This window comes from Zingiber officinale, chromosome 6B (assembly GCF_018446385.1).
Source record: "Zingiber officinale cultivar Zhangliang chromosome 6B, Zo_v1.1, whole genome shotgun sequence".
In the NCBI taxonomy this organism is placed as follows: domain Eukaryota; kingdom Viridiplantae; phylum Streptophyta; class Magnoliopsida; order Zingiberales; family Zingiberaceae; genus Zingiber; species Zingiber officinale.
The window spans coordinates 38,375,717-38,400,895 of record NC_055996.1 but is presented as its reverse complement, the minus strand read 5'-3'; the positions used below and the strand labels follow the sequence as shown (position 1 = coordinate 38,400,895).

Here is a 25,179-nt window from a genome sequence, read left to right as displayed (position 1 = left end):
TAGAGCCGTGGGAGCTGTGGCCCTGGTGTTTTTGAGTACCTAAGCCTCCTTGGCCTTTGGACTCGGAGAGGACTTGCTTCTGCTGTTTGATGTTGTTCTGATAATGCTCAGTGGTCAGAGCACTGCTCACTAGTTCTTCTATAGTTTGCGGCCTACGGACACCGCTGGCCACATTCATTGCTATTTCCGGCCTTAACATCTTGAGCATCAGCCGGACTCGTTCTCTTTCAGTGCTGACTAGTTCAGGGCATAGACGAGCCAGTCTGTTGAATTTCATCATGGCCTCCTCAACTGAAAGGTTACCCTGACGAAATTCAGTGAACTCGTCGTAGTGGCGGTATGTGACCGGCATGTGGAAAAACTCCTCGAAGAATTCCCTCTCGAAGTCAACCCATGTCATCTGATTCACTGGGCGCTTCGCTTTAATTTTCTCCCACCACATATGTGCATCTCCTGTCAGACAGAAAGAGGCGCATTTCACCTTCTCATATTCTGGCCAGTCCAGAAGCTCCATCGTACTCTCCAATGTTTTGAACCAAGCTTGAGCATCCCATGGTTCACTGGTGCCTGAGAAATTCTCTGGCTTGATCTTCTGCCACTGGATCAGATAGGCTTCCCTCATTTCCCCTGCTGCTGGGGCTACTGGTGTTGCAGGTTGGACTGGTGGAACCTCTATCATTACTGGGGTTGCTAAATTAGGTTCTGGAGTGACAGTGGGAGTGTTCTGTTGATTAGCCCTTAAAGTGGCTATCTCCTGCTGCTGTTCAGCTAGTTGCTTCTGTAACTGAGCCACTACCTCCATAAGGTCTAGAGGCACTGAGCTGCCTGCCTCATGCTGGGGCTCACTACAAGAAAAAAGTCAAACAACAACGGTTTTTCACCGTTGTCGTAGGCCATTTTGAACTGTTGTTAAAGGTCGTGTTGTTAAAAGGGGTGGCAAAAGACAACAGTTTTTAACCGTTGTCTTTGAAGGCAAAGACAACATTTTTTACAACGGTGAAAAACTGTTATCTTTTCCTTCAAAGACAACAGTTTTTCACCGTTGTCTTTGAGCGTCTACCTTTAATAACAGGGTCTTCAACAACAGTTTTAAACTATCTACGACAACGGTGAAAAACCGTTGTCTTTTTTAGAAAAAAAATAAAAAAAAAATTAATACACAATTTTCCAATATTATAAATCATTCAAAATATTAAATTTCAAAATAAAATTTAATATACAATTTTCTAACATTCAAAAATAATATTTATAACATTCTGAAGAAATTTCATAAGCAACCAACAAAATTTCATAAGCAACCAACAAAATGATAACACTATTAAAACAAAGGTAGAACAATATAACACAAGATTTTCTACTTAGATGTCGGTGAAGAGGAGGGATTGCAGCTCCTAGTGCTCCTTAATTTGTTAAAGTCTCTTCATTTTTTTAGCTTGTTGGCATTCTTCCCAATACTCTTGAGGACACCTAAAAAGAGCAGAATGAAATTATACAATCCTGTGCACAAGAACTATGTAATTCTAAGTGGTGGATCATGTCTGTCACAAGTTCGCCACTAATTTTTTTGACCATTATGCACAGATTGTAGACAAGCATGAAAATAAGCAGAACCATAAATATAAGCGAATAAAGGATACCTTTCAATCTTCGAAATCTTCTTTTCTGGTTGGCCGTCTCCTTTTCCTCTCTTCTTTTGTTAACTCTGCCTCTTCTTTGATGTTTCTTTTTCCATGAAAAATCTCCTCAGGGGCAAGCATAGCCGCATCTGAGACGGCCAATGGAGCAACCTGCAAAACCATTGTATTTCAGTGACTCGAAACTGTTTTTACCATAAACTAAAAGACAACTCCAAAAGATATTTTTACCTCTTCCATTGCTAGAGTAGGTACATTGACTTGTATAGACATGTCCTCAATAACCTACATCATAACTTATGGTCAATCAAGAAATAAATACTAAAAGAATTAAACACTTGATCAGCTTTATTGCTAACCGGCTTTGTAAATGAAAGTCCAAGAATAAAAGGTTGCAAAGATAATTACTTGACACTTCTGTTAGATAAAAAAAAAGAAATTAATTCCATAAGTTTGCCTAAACATAATGCTAGAGCACCGAGAAATGCACTTCCTAAATGTTGTTAAATTGTAAAATGAGTGATTTTAGCAAATAAACCTACTCCTGACAAACTATATGTATTATCACACATTTTCAGTAAAAATCTTACAACAACTAGCACATTTAATTGCTTTGCTTGCACTATTGTACAATCACAAAGAATATTCTTCATCGGGCTGAAATCTAACTTTAGAGTATCTTAATCATTTTAGTAAGGACTGAAGAGTGAAGAGCATTAGTTGATCATTAGTTGTTTTTGTTGTGTCCAAAAACAATTGGACCAATCACACTGCAAAAATTGTTGTAGAATTTAATATTCATTGGCGTGCTTAGCCATTCAAGGACTTTAATGTTCCATGTTCATACAATAAAAACTTCTGGCATGATGAAATCAAATGTAAAGCGACAGTATCTTTATGCCCTTCACAAGCCTAAAGCAACAAACAAGCAAACATATCATCCTTTGGCGCATACTCCATCTTACATTTTATAAGTATAAAGTTGGCAAATTAAGATATGATATACAACGATTGTACACACCAGAAGCTCTACTGATCTGACTAATCATGTCCACTTTATCAACATCTCTACATGATGATGCATTTAATTAAATTCCAGATTCCACCCTAGTTCAGTAAATATTCTGAAACTTCCTACGTCCACATTATAAATTTTTCTTTCAACATTATAAGAACACTTTATGAATCTGACAACAGATACTTGGAGTAACTTGCACCAAAATACCATTGATTTTGATCAACGAGAATTCTGACAATAGCAGAAGCTTCAACAAATAAATGTTTATATGAGTTAGAAAATACTAGCGCCCTGCTGGATAAAAGTTTCAACAAGGAAAAGGGACATGGAAACACTAGACAGTGGATGTTATTATAAATACAATGTTCCAGATTGGGCCAAGATTATAATGAGTAACAACTCCCTGTCCTACGTCTCTTCCAATCCACAAATGAATTTAGAAAATAACAACTCAACATGAGGAATCCTTTGCAATTTCCAAAAAAAATCAATTGCCAAAAAACAGCACTGCATAAGAAAAGAAACTTACCCAGGTTTAGAGTCGGTGGAACTTGTAGGAGTATCGGCCTTTGTCTAACCCATGCAAGAGAAGAGACAGAAATGTAAGTAAATAATGAGACATATTGTATCGATTTACAAGGACGAGTAAGAACGAAACAACACTCAACTGCAACGGTATTTGTGATCCCTCATGCTTATGTTTAAACTATTCCTCATGCTTTTGTTTAAACTATTCCTCATTGTCCGCCGACCGAGTCCCAATCCCATGGTACCCTTTTGCATCATAGCAACAAACTCACCGTAATCAATGCGACCATCCTGAAAGACCAAGTCACTTTCTGTTAGTTTTTGTGTTGAGACCCAGATTTGGAAGCATATGTTCACTATAAGCTTGTTGCCAGGGCCATGAAAAATTAGCGACTAGAATTTATCAAGTAGGAGCATGCAAGGTCTGATGAACAAAAGAATACTTAATTTTGGTTTCTGTTAATTTATAAGGAATGAGATTTCTATAGAATTGCATGTAGATCATGTAATATAGTACTCACATTATCCTGATCCACTTCTTTAATGATGTCTTCGAGAAAAGCATCAGTCATATTATGCTCTTTGCAAGCTTCTTGAAGCTCGTCAACTGTGATATAACCACTTCCATCCTTGTCGAAGTATGAAAAAGCCGCCGCCAAGTGTTCCTTGCGCTCTAGCTTGTTAAGATGTACTGTCGCAGCAATGAATTCACCATAGTCGATGGTTCCGCTGTTGTCCACATCTGCCTAAAAGTAGTTTAACATGTCAAAGGAAGCACAAAACTTGATTCTCTTTAATCTACAAGCGATAGTCTTCGTATATCAAAAGGTATCTTTAAATAGAATGTACCGAGCATTATAAAGTTCAAGATGTTCTCTCCATAATTTCAGATGAACTCCAAAAGAGGATTAAAGTGAGGGCACAAGTTTAGATCTTCAAAAGTAAATTCTATTCGAATGGAACAATTGCACTGAAGAAGTTCAAAAAGAAAAAGAATGGTCAAGAAACATTATTTGAACAAAAATATCAAATGAAGCAGAAAGGTTTGGTGAAGAAGAAATACTGAATCTGAGGGAAGAAAATTGGCAAATATTTTACTACTAATGCAAGGGCTATGGAAACGGTAAACTGAGAAGCCTGTGCACAGAATGAGAGTCATATGAAACCTGTAAACATGGATTCGAGACTCGAAACATGAGAAAATGTGTGATCCATTTAACCTAAAGCACATTCAAGATAACTGACTAGTCTATGGATGGAACAATCAATCAATGTACTTTAAGTAATTATCAAATTGTGCTATTCCTTTCAAGGTAGCATTGTCTTACTGCTTCCATAAGATCACGAATCTCTGTATCCTTTAAAGTCGAACCATATCTTCTGAAACCTGCTTTAAGCTCATCAAAGGTAATTGACCCACTGTTGTCTGTGTCCATTGCCTTGAACATTTCTCTTAATCCGGCAATCTCTTCCTCCGAAAGGCTTTCCGCTATAACCTGATAGAAAATAGAGAAATTATTTCACAATCTAAAATTATTAGGCTTGTACAGAGCATCCATGGAAATATTTATAATAAAAATAAAAGCCCTTGTGAATAATCTAATTCCTTTTTCTTCAAATTTTGGAATATCTATCCATCCAGTGTACTTAATCATAAAAGAGGGGTTGTGGCAGTGTTAAATCAAATAAATTAATTAATAAATGTGAAAGTAAAGTTTGAATAATCTAGCAATGCAAAATAGAGCAAACTTTTATGGGAATCAACAAGAAACTTCATCCCAATAATAAAGGTCACGAAAATTTTAGGTTGTGAACTCACTCGCAAAGCCATCTTCTTTAACTTATTCATTGCAGAGAATTGTTTGAGGCGAGAAAGAACTGCCGGATCAAGTGCTCGATCAGGAGCAACTCCATGATCACATATCCAAGGATGACCTGACCATAGAAAAACAGTAAGCACAGAACCAAGATAACACTCATTTTACTTAAATTTGAATGTATAATATAATTGAATTTATTAGATAACATCCATAGACTAATCAACTAGGTCTTGATTCTTGCAAGCATAAGCCTTTAACACTTTTACTCCAAAACTAAAACTTTCCTACTCAAACCAAGACAAGAAATTAAGATCTGCAGTTCTGCACTCTGTAAATGTAAATGTAAAACTCCAATCAGAATATCAGATGACAAAAGTTACCAATCTTTTGATGCCTAATTCTCACAAGAAACAGGTAGAGTAGCCCTTTTGTCAAGTGAAAACTACACAAAGGTGACTAAACACAAGAAGAAAAAAAAGAAAGTCTAGTTTATGCATGCTGAAGAAGTTTCAGATGCCCAAATTTATTAATATATGATGACTGGATTATATTCAATTTAAAAATTAGTAATACATTCACATGAGCCATACTATTGCTGTTGCTTAGTGAAAGGTTAGCGGCAACTGGCATATGACAATTAAATCTTTTAATCTAGAGCAGACCCACTAATGCTTTAATACGAAAAGTTGCCAACAAAATCACTGTATAAAGAATGAAAACTAAGGCCATGCTGTGTATTCATAATACTCCACAATCCACAAAAAAATATTCATAATAGAACTAAGGTATCGATAAGAAACACTAGTTAATTTGTGATTGGCAAATAGCATACATAGTACTTGATGGGCTGTCAAGCGTTCTGAAGGTTTAGAACATAGCATGTTCCTTATGAGATCTTTGGCACTGTCTGAGATCAACGGCCATGGATCTGATTCAAAATCAATGACTCCCTTCAAAATTGCATAAAAAATTCCTTGCTGTGTTCAAAGAATGGTCAAGAAACATTATTTGAACAAAAATATCAAATGAAGCAGAAAGGTTTGGTGAAGAAGAAATACTGAATCTGAGGGAAAAAAATTGGCAAATATTTTACTACTAATACAAGGGCTATGGAAACGGTAAACTGAGAAGCCTGTGCACAGAATGAGAGCCCTATGAAACCTGTAAACATGGATTCGAGACTCGAAACATGAGAAAATCTGTGATCCATTTAACCTAAAGCACATTCAAGATAACTGACTAGTCTATGGATGGAACAATCAATCAATGTACTTTAAGTAATTATCAAACCCAGAGAGAGGAGAAAGAGGAAGACGAGGAGTAGGAGGAGGAGGAGGACGAGAAAGGTCGAGGCTTGAGGAGGAGGAGGCGGTGAAGATGGCTGAAAGTAGAGGCCGCGAGGAGGAGGTGGCGAGGACGAAAGTTGAGGCGACGAAGAGGGCGGCGAGGAAGGAGGCAGCGAAGAGGATGGTGAGGAGGGAGGAGGCGAAGAGGGCGGTGTGGAGGGAGGCGGCGAAGAAGGCGATGAAGAGGCTGGTGAGGAGGGAGGCGATGAAGAGGGCGGTGAGGAGGAGTCGGCGAAGAGTAGGGTTTTGGGAAAGAGACAGAAAAAAACAAGCGTAAAACAGACAAATGACGAAGGAGAAAAAGTGGCGAAAGAAAAAACAATTGCATTTAACAACACTTAATAGACAACGGTTTTTAAAAACCGTTGTCGTAATCCCAAAAAAGCGCACATAGACAACAGTTTTAAAAAACTGTTGTCGTACCCTTTAAAAACCGTTGTTGTATCCCCAAAAAAACATAAATAGACAACGGTTTTTAAAAACCGTTGTCATAGGCCAAAAAAATTACTAAAAGACAACAGTTTTTGCTAAAACCGTTGTTAAAAGGCAAAAAGACAACGGTTTGGTATAAAACCGTTGTCGTTTGAGTGTTGTTGAATGACGTTTTTCTTGTAGTGGCTCCGTAGCTGGTGTCTTTCTAGATGGGCGTCCTCGTACCATTTTCTAAAGACACAGAGGACATACATAACTAACAGAATCATATTGCATAACTATTGTTATCATGTTAGGTACTATCATACATATATAAGCATGCTTTAGTTATCTAGGAACATGAAAACAAACAAAACATAAATGAAGTGAGAGATGTTCTTACTTGGAAGCTGCAGGTTCAATGTTGATGTGTGTGTGAGGAAGTATGGAACTTTTGCTCTGATACCACTCTGTAACGGCTCGCCTCCTACTGGCTAAGTTGTAAGGCCGGATCGTCACATTATGCTGTGCTAAACTATAAGGTGCGGAAATCTGAGCTGAATAAAATCTTACTCTGCTAGTGACTATTACAGCCTGTAAGATTAGGTTCAAAGACCTTTCCATTGACATACATACACTAGGGAAGGAACCCATACTTTCTATTTGCTCAAAAGACTAAATTGAGACCCTCCCAGCTGAAATCCTACACTCCAATTGATTAGCTGATCGATTGGAGCCATTTGATCGATTCAGCGTGCTACTGTGTACGGACAAGATTCTGGATCGATTGGCTGATCGATCCGTCCTGACTAATCGATCCATTGATCGATTCAGCGCGCTACTATGCGCGGGGTAATATTTTGGATCGATCGACTGATCGATCCAGACTTACCAATCGATCCAGCGATCATTTCAGAAGCTCTCTGTTCGCGAGGCTAATTCCCCGGTCGATCCAGTGATCGATTCCAGAGCTTACTGTTCGCAGAAATCAGCTCTCAATCGATCAACCGATCGATTGAGGTCCCTCCAATCGATTGAAGTTTCTGATTTCGCTGCAGAACTCTGATTTCAGAGCCCGATCATACACAACTCAATATAATAAACCTAAAATGCCTAGAGAACATTGTAATTAGTCTTCACTAACATTATGCATGATTTACTACTCATCAATGAGCTAGCTAGTGTCCTAGGCATGGCATAAGCATGGTTTCACAATTCAACATTCTTAAACATACTAAAAGTGCATAAACATTAAAAGAACAAAAGGTTCTAATTCTTTAAATTTCTAGTTCCCAAGTGTAATGCCCCGTCCCTTCCTGCTAAGGCGACGGGGGTTACTTGCGACACATACTTACTTAACACAGCGGAAGACTTACTTAGAGAATTTAAAAAAAATTTCTTACTTAAAAATCACCATAGACATAAAAGAACCACATAGCATACCTATCATAATTTTTGAGTCTTAATACCCAACACATACTTAAGGTCATGGAGTCATAAGATAAAAACATCAACATGGCAAATTTCTTATTAAACAAAAGCAGGTCTTTTCTTTTTAGCCAGTCCACTACCGCACACATCCTTCTAGCCCCTCCTGCTGCTCCCCTAGTACATCCATTCCTTGCCTTTATCTGTGGTACAAGAAAGTAAGCTGTGCGCACTCATGGCTCAGTAAGTTCCTTTCCTACTCACAAAAACCGTAAAGCATATTAAAATCACAAGTCATAAGCCATAAAGACAAATGTATCATGTCAAGAGTATATCATGGCATATCGTAACATAACATAAAGTATCATGGCATAACATAACATGATCATCAAACATATCCTATCATAGCATAACATCATCAATAACTATTATGGCATAATCATAAGGTATAAGCATGGTAAACTCCTAACATATATCTTGCAACATATGCAACATGTCTTTTGAAAACTTATACAATACATACTTAAACATAATCTCAACATGATTGGGGCCCCGGCTTGTACCACATACATAAATGCGCGCGTCCTATGTAGGTCCAAGGTAGCAAGTCTTGAACCCTACAAGGCATACATACTAGGCCCGTTTCTTAGTCCATCAACCTAGGGGCACTTAGGAGCCCATCCCTAACGAGCCCCGTTTCTTAGTCCATTGACCCCGGGGCGCTTATGGAGCTCACCCTTGGTACAAGCCATACATAAAGTAAAGTAGCATGTCTTACATATCTTAGTTCATATCATTTCATGCATATCATATTTCTTAACATATCATAAAGACATGCATATTTGGGCACACAGCACATGCATGAATCATAACATACATCATGAACGTATCACTTATCATAAAGCATGCATATTTGGGCACACAGCACATGCATGAATCATGGCATACATCATGGACATATCACTTATCATATCATAAAGCATGCACATATGGGCACACAGCACATGCATGAATCATAGGCTTGTATAATGAACATATCATTTTATCATATCATAAAACAAGCATATTTTTAGCACATAGCACATACATGGGTCATAAGCATACATGAAAGAACATATCACTTATCATAAAAGACAACCATTCATGGATTCATTACATAACATCTCTTGATTCATTCATAGCATGTGAGGTACATCTAGGTCACTAAACCCATATGGCCGAAAGTCATAAGTAGAGGCATGATCTCTAGACAATCATACAAACACAAACATCTCATGATATCATCACATACTAGCATAAGGAAGGTCATAAGCATGTTAACTTAAATTTTTAAGCCCTCCTAGGTTTCTAATTCTTTCATGGCCGAAATCTTTCATGAAGGGAAATCAAGTTCTAAGCAACATGCAACATGTAAACCCTAAACTCATATCATATCATATTTCATAAGGAACTACTTAAGCATGTTTAGTTTGGGTTCTAAGTCCCTTAAGCTCCTAATCTTATCATGGCCGAACCCTAGCATGGCTCATCTTAGGTTACAAGTAGCATGGAAGTGTTGAATCTTAAGCCAATATCTTATACATTTTCATAAGGAACAACATAAGCATATTTGTTTCAAATTTCAAACTTCCTAGACCCATTAACTCAAGGTGGCCGAACCTAACAATCATGGAATTAGGTTTTTAGTGGCATAAGAGTATGAAACCACAACTACATTCCATAGCATACATCACAAGAACATCATAAGCATATATAAGTTGGGTTCTAATTTCTCTAGGCTTTTAAACTTGTAGTGGCCGAAACATGTAAATCATGGAACTAGATTTTTAGTGACATAAGAGCTTGGGAACCACAACTACATTTCATAGCATATATCTCAAGGACATCATAAGCATATATAAGTTGGATTCAAATTTCTCTAGGCCCTTTAAACTTGTAGTGGCCGAAACTTAACAAGCATGAAACTAAGTTTCTAGTGGCATAAGAGCATGGAAACCCTACACAATTTTCATGGCTTCATAATAAGGAACAACATGAGTAAACTTAGTTAAACACTTACACGTACTAGCTTTAAAACCCAATGTGGCCGAAAGTTACATGTATTCAAAATTCTATATAGCAAGCAACCATAACACATCAACTAGTTTCATATTATTTTATCAAGAAGGTCATGAACCTCTTAGCCTTGGTTTCAATTTTCCTAGACTTCAACTCTCATCATAACCGAACCTTCATAAGCATGAAATAAGATTCATAACTAACATACAATCATGGCATAACATTTTAGCTTCATGTCTTGTCTTAGGAAAAATCTTAGCATGCTTGGTCTTAGGTTTAAAACTCTCCTAGGCCTTTACTCCTTACTTGGCTGAATATTCATGAGCATGTAAATGGAGTTTCAAACAACATACAAGTAAGAGAAAAGTTAACAACCTCATTATCATAGGGTACATAACCAAAAGAATAAGGAAACATGCTTAGTTTGAGTCTTGAACTTACCTAGTCTTCTTGTTCATGCGTGGCCGAAACATGTAAATCATGAAACTAATTTTTTTCATTAATTATTCTAGCATGAAAACCATAGATTAACTTCTTACATAAAATACATATCACAAGAAAAATAGAAAGCATATCTAATTACAACTTCCTTAAACTCTTCTTCTTGTTTTTGACCGAATTTTCTTAAAACAAAACTTAAGTTTTTAAGCGATCTATCTCCATGGAAAACCATACAAACTATTGTACCACAGGTGAGGGGAAGCTTACCTAATGTTCACTTGTTAATCCTTAAGAAATGGTACCCTTGGTGAAGAGGAAATAGGGAGTTTCTTCTTCTAGCACTCCTTTCGATTTCTCTTGCTTGGAAAAGTACACCTTGAAGGCTCCTTCTTGTAGTTTAGTTTTCTCTTAGGGAGAAACCTAAACTTGGCTTGTGGAGATGAGGGAGGAGGATGCTAGTCTCGACAAAGGTGGGGGAGAAGGGAAAAAAAATGAAATCCTTTAGTTCCTTTCCTTTTTATGCTAAGTGAGTGGAAGTTACAAAGATGAACTTTGCTTCCCTTCCTCCTTAATGCATACATGTATATAATTTTTTTTTTAATGAAAAGATGTCCTCATTCCTTCCCCTTAACTCTTCTCTTCATTATCCTCTTTAAACTCCACGAAAATAGAGAAGAAAAAGGGAGAAAGACAACTTGTCTTTTGCTTCTCCTTTTCTTAACCAAGAGGTAAACAAGAGGAAGAAAACTAGTTGATTTTTCTCTTGTTCCCTTACTAAATTATATCTTTACTTTTAACTATAATTTCTATCCTTTCCCTTTCACATGTTATTCATTATCCTAGTGGTTATCATACATAATTTTATTTCTATCCTTGGTGGGAGGTTCAAGGTTCAAACCTTCACCTCTTCTTTTTTTTTATTTCTCTTATTTCTTTTTCTTTGATTCTTCTTTTATGCTCTAAAACAAATAATACCCATATACTTATCTTATAATTTTGTGGGTGTTACACCAAGGGTCTTCATTCCAAGTTCCTGCCCACACAGATCTTTGTAGCATTGTCCTCCAGCCTCCGCTAGTTCATCTTTCCTTTACTTTTATCTGCAGTATAAGGAAAAGACTTATCTGTAAGCTTACGCTTAGTAAAAAACCATCTACCTCACAAAACATGCATTCGATGCAATTTATGCTTTTAAAACATGCTATTTGAAATATATGCTGACATTGCTAAACATGGATTCTAAAACATGACATAATCACATACAATACATGACATTCAAAACTAAGCATAGAACTATCATGTGAATCCATAAGAAAACTAAACTGAAATGAAAGCTGAGCTGAACTAATATCAAACTAATGCTAAAGCTGCACTGCATTCACATAACTAATTCGTGAAGTTTGAAAACTATTTATCATAAATAGATAAAAATACAAAATCATGTTGTTGATGGGCCTGACAACTGTACTTGCTGTGCACGCATCCCTAACTAAACCCGGGGTTGCAAATTCCGAATCTAGTAGGGCTTACTAGGTTATCTAAACCTAGGGATGACTATGGGAGCCCAACCCAATGGACATCTAGTCCAGTACAGTGCCACTGCTGAAAATAAAATACTGGTTATAGCTGAATTTTTCTTATCTTGCTATTTCTAGGTTATCTGAACCTAGAACTAGGTTGTCTGAACCTAGAGGCGACTGTGGGAGCCCACCCATTGGACCGTAGTCTGATAAAAGCTATAATAAAACTGAACATGCTGTAAAAATGCTTCTATTGCATTTACTGAGCTATTAAAATGCCTATGGTAGCACTTAACTGGGCTACACATTTTATCAAACATATGGTGTGCACTAGTTCACACCGTACATACTAAAATTCTGCATACGACTAAACTAATACGTAAAACCTCGAAAAGAGCTACTTATACTGCAGGTGAGGGGTTTCTTACCTCCTGCTCAGAGTTTCTTACAAATCTAAACGCTAGGTTTCCGGTGGAGAAGATCCCTTCCTTGATCTCCTCGCGTCTACGTGTTCCTCTCACGGAGAAGAGCATCCTCGTGCCGGAGTTGTTGCCGGAAGGTGCCCTTACGTCTCTAGGAGTGAAACCCTAGGTCTCTTGGGACCTTGGTTTGCCGTGAGGTGAGGAAGAGGAGGGGGCGGCGTGAGGATTGAGGAGGAGTTGCCGAAACATGTAAAACCTATCCCCACTTAAGTTTCCTATTTATATTAAGTGGTTAATTCGGCCAACATAAATATAAATATAATTGGTTCCCTCTTCTTTCAGCACGGCCCTGCTGGGTTCACTTGGTTATTAGAGTCCTCTATAAGGCATAGGGCCCATAGGTCTCGGGTTCAATTCCCGCCTAGACCATTTTACGTTTCTATTTGTTTTTGCTACCTCCGCTACTCCAAAAATTCCATAAAAATATCCTAAAATTCCCAGAAAATAATAGAATATTTCTAATAATTTATTTGGAAATTTTCCGACGTTACAATCTTTTTGAGTTGAAAGACGAGGAGGGTATACTTTATTTTTTTCAGGCAATTCACCCCCCTCTTGCCGACCTTCGTTGCACCTACAGTTAACTACTACAAGGTGGACTAGGCAGCTTCACAGTACATTTACCGGTGATTTATATTAGAATAATCCAGCTTTTGTTTGTCCCTTATAGCAGCTATTGCTGATGGACTGCAATACGTTATAGCAGCTACTGCCGATTAACTATCACAATCTGTCAGCATATACTTAATCTTTGGCTGCTATGCCCTGTATTAGCTTCGCAAGGCATTGTCAGCAGTATATTATAAAACATTTACACAACATAGGCTAACTTTATGGGAATCAGAAAACCTTTACAATCAATGTATCAATACGTTTATACCCCCACCTTGTCATTAATCCAGTGTTTGATATTAAAAATTTTATGACCAACATGAAAACTAAATTCTCTGATTCCAGCTTGTCCAAAATCTGTTGGCCTTCGGTACTTTAAACTCTCGGCGTATCGCATCACAAAAAATTCACAATCTAACCTGAAAGATAGAGTTGATTTTACACTGTTAATATTATAATTGCTAGAGGAAGTATGAAGATGTATAAAAATTAAACAGATGTACTTATGATTTTACTTGTGTTGGATCCGGGATCGTAGATACCTCAAAGTCTCTTGATATTAAAGAATGTAGCCCTCGATACCACATTTCATAGTAGGATGGGTCCATATTTTAAAAAAAAATCAAGTTGCACGAGTATGAAGTTTGTAACCATTATACACATACATCCAGTAGATTATGATTTACTCAACATGGCAGGTACTCACAAAATTTTGAAACTTTGATGTGTATAGTTCTGAGGATTCAAGGGAGTTATAATGCATGTATTGAGCTTCTTGGAGGTCTATTATAAGTAGGTGTCAGTGATCATCTGCATTATTTAATGGACAGAATATATACCTAAGTGGTTGGCTTGTCAGTGTCAGTGCTTGCTGATAGACCAAATGCCTCATAAGATAACATTTCAAACATTTCCTGTGCCAGTAAACAAGTATTGTTAAAGGAATATATTGAGAATAAAAAATTGGGTAGTAGGAGTTGGCATTATACTCACAACAAATCCAACAGCACAAAATAAAGATGGCCAATATGGTATGCCAAAGGTTTTGGCTTCCTCTTCAATGATTGCAAAATGTGCGTTGATGTAATCACCATCTATGCCTATAGTCCAATCAAAAACACATAGGAAAGATGACATATCCAATAAAATTGTTCCATTGGACCATATTGCCTTTGTCGTAGCCCTACATAAAAAATTAAAACATGTCCATAAATTATGTGTTTACAACAATAGTGTCTATTGCTACTACAATTGGAGCAGTTATGGAAATTATATGTGTCATACCAACTTCTATATCTACTATGGTTTATTTATTCAACAAAATGAAATGTTTGTTTTACAATTAAATAATAATACACTTCTAAAGTAATTTATCCTTGTGTTACCAATATAATTATACACATATAATCCATCATATAATTGCATTACGGTCAATGTGTAACTCAACAAACTTTCAACTCACTTGAGCTGACTCAGTTTCAGCAATGCCTCTACTACCACATCATTTTTGGTTTTCTTAAAATATGACTTCGCTTGCTGAACAAATACATAGAGAACATTTTTCAGCGAGAGACTAATTATATGGGATATAGGAGTAAAAGACAAAAGATTAAACCAACCTAAATCGTACCTTCATGATTTTATATTTGTGTTTGACAAGCGCATGCAAGCGTTTAGATGATGAAGTTGTGGCCGCTACATCAGTAGATGAGTCACGAGCCTCTTGAACTTTACCAGGAACTTCAATAATTTCCTCTCCACTGCCCTTAGCAATCTCTTGCTCATGATCATCTTGGAAAGTGATTTTTTAAATTCTTTTGGCCAATGGCACTAACTTAATCTCTTTTGTAGTTGGGGGTGGGAATCTCATTCTAGCACTCCTCTTTTCCCTTGTTATTGGTCGTTTAGCAGGTAATGCCACTATATCTTTGGCAATCAACCGACTTTGAAGATCTTTGATTTTTTCCTCTTGTTCTGCTATAATTTTATCTTTTACAATTATAATTCTGTCTTTTTCCTCAATCATTTTGCCATGGAAATCTATTAAAGTTTCAAAATCACTGACACATTTTTTATTCTCCTAAATTAACTCACTAATTGTGGTCTTCATTTGGGCAATTATCTGGTCCTTGCCCTCAACCATATACTCCAGTCGAGAAATTTCGACCTCCCTTGCTTGAAAATTTGTGCAAGCCTCTTTCTCCTGAATATATTCTAGAGTTAATATCTCAATAACTTGTTCAGGTTTTTCTAAAGCTTCGGCTGCCTATGCAGGAACTTGGTGGGGAATTCCCTGAGCATCGGCTGCCTGTTTAGTAAATTGCTCTGGAATTTGTTCATAATTTCCCTCAGCAGCTAATTGTAAAATCCCCTCTGCAATTTGTTGATCAATATTCTCTACAAGATCTTCTAAGGAATCATTTGAGAGCAGGTGTGTCTCTAGGTCCGATGGACTTAAATCAATAATTATTTTTACAGGAGGTAATTCAGTTATCCTAGACTTTATTGTCTCAACGCGGGAGCCTGACCACTTCCATCTGCATATTCTTGGAAGGACATGCTGTCTGTAAGGATCCATTATTCTGACATGTTCACACATCCAAACCTGTAATACAATAAAAATTGTTTAAATATGATGCATAAATCTTATGAGACTATCATTATATTTAGGGACTTACAACAAGGAGATGTGTGAACCCTCTTACCATGGGAGCTTGATTTCCCACAAGGCCCTCTGGTTTTGGCCTCTATGAAAGCATCGGACCAATGGCCCCCAGCTGTGGGCTGATATAGTCATATACAACCTTACACCAATTATATCTTCCTAAATTGGTAAAATCATTTACGCAATCTATTAGTGATTGTACTAGTAATCTAGATATACTACTAGTAGTAGTAAATAAAATAGTAACAAAGAAATACAATATTAATAATTGGAAAAAGAGAGTATCAGATTTAGCAGAAGGAGGTTGTTTGTTGAGGGTGGCCATCTTGTTCTCTAGCTCCTTCTGTGTACACTCCACATTATGGAAGTGTTGAAGAAATAGTGGGGTGGTGGCTGCATGCTGTTGCAAATTTACTTCAACGCCTTGGTCTGAGAGTCCCAGAATTAATGAAGCATCATTCCTAGCGAAGCTAATCTCCTTATTATGAAAGATGAAGCATCTGGCTTGCACGTCCCAATTGTCAAACATATTTTGAATAAAGCTTCGAATATTTGCAATTTCAAGCATGGCTACTGCCCAAGCAAATGGGGATCTATTGATCATCTCCATCTGTCGGTCGTTTATGTGTAGTGATGATATAAACCCCTTAAAGTGAGGGTAGTTACTTTTCCAGTACACTTTCTTGCGATATGAACGGGACGTAGCAGTTCTTTGGCTCGCCATTTAATTTTGTATACCTAATACATGAAACTGTTATTTTTATACCATAATTAGATACATTACAATGTCTATTCTTTTTCTTAGGTAGTACAATGTGATTAGTATATTATACAACATAGGTACTGATCACGTTGTAGCAGTTCAGGTCAAGTAGCTGCTACAATAATGAGAAGTCAATCGTGGTGTAGAGTTTAACCACAACGTATCAATCAATAGAGTTTACCTAGATTGCAGCAATTCAACTACAGTAGCTACGACAGAAAAGATAAACATGTCTTTTAAACGCTTGATTCGCTCAAAGTAAAACGCTCAATCATTAATGAACTAAAGACATTAAACCCAATTGTAGCAGCTAATGATGGTTCAAAACCCTAAATATTCTACCTATCAATGGAGGCGAAGATTTGGATGAGAAACCCTACCACAGTACTCACGATGAAGGTGTAGCTTTAGATGAGAAACAAATCGTTGCAGTTAGGTTGATTGAGGAAGACTCCGTGGGGCACCGATCAACTATCAATGAAATTCCTTCAAAATATTTGTCACACGGCGAGTATAGGGGTTAAAACTTTATCCGATGAGGGTAAAAATGTAATTGGACACTATATATATTTGCACAGTATTTGCAAAAAGGGTAATTGGTAAGAAAAGGTTATTTGGACCGTTAGCTACTACAACGTGTAGCAGCTTCTGACGAATAGCTACTTCACCGTGCTGCATTTGTTTTGACAATGAAATGTAAGAAACCTCATTTACTTGATCTATCTAAAAAACTATGATTGCTATGATCAATTATTGGTTAAAAATGCAGAGTCTACATCTTGGTGAAGCGTCAACGAAGAATGAGATGTTACGTCGTTGTAGCATATATCCTCCCGAGTTAGCTGCCACAAGTTGTGGCAGCTACATAGGGAGATAGCTGCTACATGGTGTAGCAGTTATGAGTCGAAGTAGCTGCTACAAGGTCTAGCAGTCATTAGTCGAAGTAACTGCTACAACACGTCGCAACAAACCAAAGCAAAGGCGCTGCAGCAGCGGAAAAAATTTATAATCATTATTTATGCAAGTTTAAATAGGGGCACGACAATTAAATATTTTTAGGGTTAATCTTTTTTACAGAAATATGGATTCTAAAAAAATGACTAAATGAGTTAGCTGCCCCAAGTTATAGCAGCTACATGGGGAGTTAGCTACTCCAAGGTGTAGCAGTTATGAGTCGAAGTAGCTGTTACAAGGTGTAGCTGTTATATAGTCGAAGATACACTGCTACAAAAATATGGCTACTGGGTTAATTTTTGCTAGAAAATAGGCCTACTAGAAAAATGACTTACTAAGATAACTGCTGCAAGGTGTAGCAGTTATGAGTCAAAGTAGCCATTCGCAAGGTGTAGCAGGAAAGCAAAGCAAAGGCGCTGAAGCAACGGAAAGACTGAGCAAAAATGATTCTTGAATCAAGTTGATATACACAATATGAAAACTATGGATACTGGGTTAATCTCTGCTAGAAAATAGGGCTGCTAGAAACATGACTTACCAAGTTAGCTACTACAAGGTGTCGCAGCTACAAGGAGAGTTAGCTGCTACACGTTGTAGTAGCTACCTTTCCATGTAGCTACTACACCTTGTCGTAGCAAAGGAAGGTCCAACGTAGAGCAGGCGGTTGTTGCAGCCGTCGGCCTTCCACGTCGTAGCATAATTCCTTCCTACCTTCTACAACGACCAATCCAAGATGAGCTGCTACAAGGACGATTTCCTGCGAAGTAGTTGATGCAACGTTTAGAAGCGAAGCAAAGGTGCAGTACATCTTTATACAATTATTTCAGCTATTATGATAGACCAATTTTTGTAGGCTATAGCGGTGTGGATTAACAAATTAAAATGGAGTGAGATGGTAGGATCTCATAGCAGCTGTGCGATTGAAGACGTCGGAGAAACCTTCCCGCCGGGAGCGCGAGGGACGAGGGACGAGTTTCGACGGAGGACGTTGAAGGAGAGAGCGAGCGAGGGGGAGAGCAAGGGGAGAGGGAGATTTTAATATTAAACTTTCCCGACAGGAGCGCGAGGTCGACCGGACGCTGGAGACAGAGGGAGCGAGGGAGAGAGAGTGAGCGGCGAGGGAGACGACAGGAGCGAGGGGGAGAGAGATTTTAATTTGGGTAATTTCCGCAGTTGAAATTTTGACCAGAGGCCAGAAGGGGAGAGAAAATAAAAGGAATATTTTATTTGTAGGAAAATCGAGCTGACAACGCCACGTCTGCGCGTCACTCACGATCGCGCACAAAACGTCGCCTAGCACATCAAATCTATATATATATATTACATGGGTAAATTTATTTTATTATCTCTTATCTTATCAAAACATTGCTCTTCTTTTTTCCTTCATCGTAACAACAACACCGACACATAAAATCCTCTCTCTGCTTTGCTACGACGCTTCATCATAAATGCAATGGAACTTATGTGTCTAAGGCAACCAATTCTCAACCCTGATAGAGATAGATTTCAGCGTCACCTTTTCAAGAACTAGAGGATTCTTTCCTAATCAGTTCATCCTCCTGCATGTTTTCATTATGCTGACCAGATTTGACGGGCGCTCAGTGGAGGCATTGAGATAGTAGAGTATCGACGGGATGATATATCATCAGGTAGGCAATAGAACAAACAGGGCCTTCTCACCAGAATATTCACTTCGTCGAACTGCATCCGCCTCCGTTTGCATGGCTTTTTCCTGTCAATCCCACCATCCCTGCAGTCTCTTTATTCCCAATCTTTTTGTATTTCTCCTCTCAACAACAGCAATTACATCTACTCTCCTCTTCCTCAATTCCAGCCACCTAACAACACACCAAACAGTAGCTTCATATTTTCCCTCCTTCCTTCATAGTAGCAAGCAATGAGAAGAGTGATTTTTATTAGTATTAATCCTAATATCAATTATGAGATGATTGTAAAAGGCTCATTTTATATCATATATCATTATTAATAAAAGACAAAGTTGGTTATTATATTTATTTCAGTTCAGTGCTATTTAAATAAGTATAATAATGTCTTTGGATAGTAGATTCTTATCTACAGTATATCAATTGATTGAATTGATAGTGAGATATTGTAGAGAACACTACTCTTAACTATTCCTAGTCGATAATTAATATACAAGGACAATATTAATGCGTTGAGACTAGCATGTAGGTCAACGGATGACTTGATCTCACAAGTCATGGATATGAAATATCAGGTTGACACATGGGTATATATATTAAAGAATATATACTGAATGACTTGCCATAAGAATGTTTCATGGATTGTTATATGAGTGTCATAAACATTCTCATATGACTATTGGTATGAATAGTCCTTAGACCTGAAGTCACTACAGTTCCCTACATAAGGAGTTGTGTACTTTGATATAGCAAACGTCACCTGTAACAAAGTGGACAATAAATTTGATCACGGGGTATGCAATGAATTATGCGGAGGGATGTGAGTGATGTAGATGGGATCTATCCCTTCCGTATGACGGAAGCGATATCTGTAGACCCCTTGATTAGTAGGACACAAAGAAAGCATGATCATGCTCAAATGAGTCAGTATGAGATATTGAGCTTATTTGATTGAGTGTGCCTACTTAGAGATCAAGAAACACAAAGGTTGATAAGAGAATGACACGGTCTATACCTCATTGATCAATCTAGATATCAAGGATAGAGGGACCAAATCATACAAGATAATAGTCACGGACAGGTTAGGTCGGATCTTGACCTTCTCATCACTTGGGTCGCAATGATGTCTTACTAGATGTCACTCATTGCTTATGTATCTAAATGTTGATTTGGGTGCATTGCCAACGTTACGAGAACCTATTGGGTCACACACAAAGAACAAGTAGATTTGGAGAAGGGTTTATATGATGAATCATTGGATTAAATCTAATCCGAATTGGATTTATTGAATTAGACTCAATTGGATCTAGTTATTTGATCAAGTCCAATTCAAACTAGACTTGAGGAAGTCAATTCAAATTAATGAAATGATGATTCATTAAATTTGAATTGCATGAGAATTAATTGAGTAAAACTCGATTGAATTAGACTTGAGTTAGACTCAAGTGAGTTAGACTTGAGTTACACTCAAGTGAGTTATACTTGAATTAGACTTAAGTGAGGATAAATGAGAAGTCATTCATTGAATTTTTGAAATTCAATGAATCATTATATTCAATTTTTGAAATTGAATGAAAAAATGAGGAGTTTCAAAATGACCCTTAATGGAGAGTGAATACCCATTAAGGCTCATTAATGGAATTAATTGTAGGTGCAGCGGAGGCCGGCAAGAGGGGGGTGAATTGCTGAAAACAAAAATAAACTATACCCTCCTCGGATTTCAACTCAGAAAAGTAATAGTAAAATAATAATAACAAATAAAGAGATAGAAATTAAATAGAAGACAGGAATTTAACCTGGTTACAACCAATGAGGTTGTTAATCCAGGGCAATGAGAAGCACACTAAAAAAAATCTCCTTTACTGAAGGCGGAGAAGTCTTTTACACTTTGGAAGCTTAGAACTATTGCTAGGAATGGCTACACGATTGATTGCTTGAGTTGTTGTTTAATTCCTAGCTCCAGGGGCCTTTAAATAGCCTCTAGAAATTCTATCCCGAGGGTCCAAGGTGCCTCCAACAAGGTCCAAGACGCCTCCAGCTCGGTGAGTGGATAGAATTCTATCCGGTGCTCGAACGGTCATTCTGACCTGGCTCAAGGCGCCTTCAACAAGCAATGAAGGTGCCTTCAATGTTGAAGGCACCTTCAATGCATGTTTAAGGCACCTTCAAGTTCCTGCTACAGTAACTTTCTGCTACAGTAATTTCCAGCCTCTTTTGACTCCTTTTCTTCTTCGCTTTGGCTTCCGAAGCTCCTTTCTTTTGGGTGATTGCGGCCAACCGAAATAGAGCTCACCCGAACCCAATTCCCGGCCTTCTCCTCGAGCAGTCTTCCTCCCCTGCTTAATGTCCCTCGAACGCCGCGCACGTTCTTCTCGCCCACCGGTGTACTCTTCCGCAGCTCTCTCGTCCTTCGGACGCACCGAGCCCGTCGGCTCCCTTCCCGTGCCGTCCTTCTCACTAGCTGCGTCTTCCGCTCGACTTCCTGCGCTCCTAAGTTCCTGCACACTTAGACACAGGGATCAAACACAAAGCAGGACCTAACCAACTTGGTTGATCACATCAAAACTACCACGGGGTCCAACATTAATGGCATTAAATGTTTTCATTGGATGAAAAATACTTAAGTCATTTTACTCTCATTTTTACTCACTTTTCATTATCCTTCCTCTTCTAGTGTTTTTCTTCTTCATTTTTGTGAGTTTGTGAGACAAACGGAGGAACACTTGTTCGTGTGGATACCGAAAGAGGCACAGACGCTTGATCATGCTGAGATCCGAGCTATCGGGAGATCGTGTGCATGCTACAAAGGTATAATCTATCATGTTCTTAGATATAAACTTAGTATATAGTTTTGTTCCGCTTCGCATGGATTTTCTGGAGGAAATAGGTTTTTCTGCTGCGTGTTTGCGTGTTTAGCAACCTATTTCCTTACAGTTTTCAATCTCACCATAGTCATTAAGAAGATCATCATTGTTCCATCTTCTTCGGCAACACCACCCTCCTTCTCATACCTTTTCTTTTTTTAAAAAAAAATTATTTGCAATGTCAGATAAGCAACAACATCATGGCCAAAGATAAAGTTAAAAACAATGTCAAATCTGTCACATCATTAGACATACCGGAAATTAATGCTCCAGAAGATTTGATTGATCACATACTTAGGGAAAATATCAAATTTATTTTAGAAATGGACATTTTAGTATTCAATGTTTTAGACGATTTGACTCAAATTTCATTGGTAGTTCTGCAGCTTCAAGACAACTAACTGTTTTACAAGTATATCCTAAAGTCCTTTCATCTGTGCTTACTCATGGTAAAATCCAAGAGTTTTTATCTACTGATTGATATACTGACATTGGAATAACTCATCATATCACATCAGATTATAATATCCTTACAGATGTAATGTCATATTATAACTCAAATACGGTTCAAGTAAGCGATGGTTCAAGTTCATAAATTGCTAATATATCTTGGAAACACATTGATTCATTTATCCAATTGTACTTTTCACATACACAATGTCTTTCATGTTCCATCTTTATTAAAAATTTACTCTCTACACGTCAGTTTTGTCTTGATAAGTGATAACAATGTCATTTTTGAGTTTCATCATAATCATTCTCTTATAAAAGATAAAGGAACAAATACTATTATGTTTTATGGGAGAATAAAAAATGACCTCTACTATCTTCAAAGTTCTTCAATCAAAATTTTTGTTGGTGAACATACAAATAAATTAGCTTGACATGCTTGACTTGGTCGTCCTTCTATTCACATTATTTAGTCAATTACCAATAGATATGGTTTACCTAGGACCTATATGAAATCTAAAAGTCATAAGCTATCTTTCTCTTCATCCGATCATATTTCTAATTTTACATTTGAAATAATTCATTTAGATATTTAGGGTCTTGCATCTATTTTGTCTAACCAATGTTTCCAATATTATGTCGTCTTCATTGATCATTTTAGTAAATATACTTGGCTTTATCCTATGATAAGGAAATCTAAATTATTAGATATATTCTGTAATTTTTAAAATCAAGTTAGAATGATATTTTAATCGTAAAATATTCTCTTTTCATTTTGATTGGGGAGGCGAATATCAAGTTCTCCATCATCATCTTGTCTTTTATGAAATTGTTCATCGAGTCTCTTATCCTCACATTCTAGGATAAAATGGCTCTGCTAAGAGAAAACATAGACATATAGTTGAAACTACCTTAGATCTTCTTCATCATGGATAAGTCCTGCGTAAATTTTGGAATGAAGCTGTTAGCACTGCCGTATATCTAATAAATCGACTTCGTACTCCATTGCTAAATCATAAGTGTCCTTTTGAAAAACTTTATAATCAAACTCCTTATTACACTTTCCTTCGAATTTTTTGTTGCGCATGTTATGTTATCTATGGTTACACCCCTACTCTAAACACAAATTTGACTCTCGTTCACTACAATGTGTTATACCATAGTTATCGTTGATTGCATATAGCAACAGGACGAATTTATATTTCATGATATGTTACTTTTGATGAGTCTCTATTTTTTTTCAATAGCTTCTTTAATCTCTCCTCCAAATACAGGTGGCACCTTCTTGATATCACCTAATATTGTCAGAAATGATGGCATTCTAGGTTCTGTTCCAGGACTCTCTAATACATAATCACCACAAATTGTTGATCTAGTCTCTGAAGCTTCACAAGTCAAAGATAATACAAATCCATCATCAAAGTCACCATGTCTGTCTATTTCCTCGTCACAATCAACAAGTGATTCAGATGATAATCCTCCTCGACGCATGCTTCCCTTGAGTGACATATATGTACGATGTCCACCAATGATAACTCCACATCCCCTTCCATGAGTTCTAGTGGTCTCTTCAAAATCTATTGAACCAACTTATTTTACATAAGCGAACAAGGATCCAAATTGGTGTAGTGCAATGCCTACAAAATTTGATGCACTTCTTCGCAATGGAACTTGGAGTCTAGTTTCTCTCACTCCCTCCATGAATGTTGTAGACTCTAAATGGGCATTCCATCATAAGCATCAAGATTTAATGATACTTTTAACCCAGTTATCAAAATTACATCAGTTAAACTTTATTATCGATAGTTATTAGTTCTAATTTGCTTGTACGACAATTAGACATTTCAAATACGTTTCTCCATATTCATCTTGAGAAAACTATATTTATAGAGTAACCACCTAATTTCATTCATCCACAATTTCTATTTCTTGCTTGTCAACTCAAAAAACCCTTATATGGTCTTCAACAAGCTCCTCGTGCATGACTTCATCGACTATCTAATTGGTTACAAGCTCAAGAATTTTTTGGATCAAAGACTAACTCGTCTCTATTCCACAAATATAATGATGGATCTATGATATTCTTGCGTAGCATATTGTTTAGTCCTCTTTTCAATTTGCAATCAAACTTTTTCATGCAGTTGTCTCACAAACTTAGCTTTTCTAATATCATCTAAACTAGCACACTCAGAGACAGGCAAAGATGATAAATCTAAAGGAGTTAAAGGGTTGAACCCATATACCACTTCAAAAGGTGAAAAATTAGTAGTAGAATGCACAACTCTATTATAAGCAAATTCAACATGTGGTAAATAATCTTCCCAACCTTTTTAATTCTTTTAAATTATAGTTCTCAATAAAGTAGATAAAGTTTGATTTACTGCCTCAATTTATTCATCTGTTTGTGGATGACAAGTTGTAAAAAATAAAAGCATTATTCCCAATTTTCCCCATAATGTCTTCCAAAAGTAGCTTAGGAACTTTACATGACGATCTGAAACTATACTCCTCGGTACTCCAT

The 25,179-nt window shown here is 37.2% G+C and overlaps 2 protein-coding genes across 2 annotated transcripts in view; both read right to left on the bottom strand.

The window, feature by feature from the left end:
- Positions 1–3,315: 3,315 nt before the first annotated feature.
- Positions 3,316–5,958, bottom strand: LOC121990922 (calcium-dependent protein kinase 5-like). The gene is made up of 5 exons (XM_042544971.1): positions 5,833–5,958; positions 5,000–5,115; positions 4,509–4,676; positions 3,702–3,926; positions 3,316–3,471 (listed from the first exon to the last, which is right to left on the bottom strand). Exons 1-5 carry the CDS (start codon positions 5,879–5,881, stop codon positions 3,316–3,318), a joined length of 714 nt encoding a protein of 237 aa, XP_042400905.1. The 5' UTR covers positions 5,882–5,958.
- Positions 5,959–14,137: 8,179 nt separating this feature from the next.
- Positions 14,138–25,179, bottom strand: part of LOC121990921 — a 31,634-nt gene continuing 20,592 nt past the window's right edge. The window contains exons 4-5 of the mRNA XM_042544970.1: positions 14,292–14,398; positions 14,138–14,212 (exon numbers count right to left, since the gene is read on the bottom strand). Of these exons, the coding sequence (XP_042400904.1) occupies positions 14,138–14,212; positions 14,292–14,398 (182 nt within the window). The remainder of the gene's footprint in view (positions 14,213–14,291; positions 14,399–25,179) is intronic.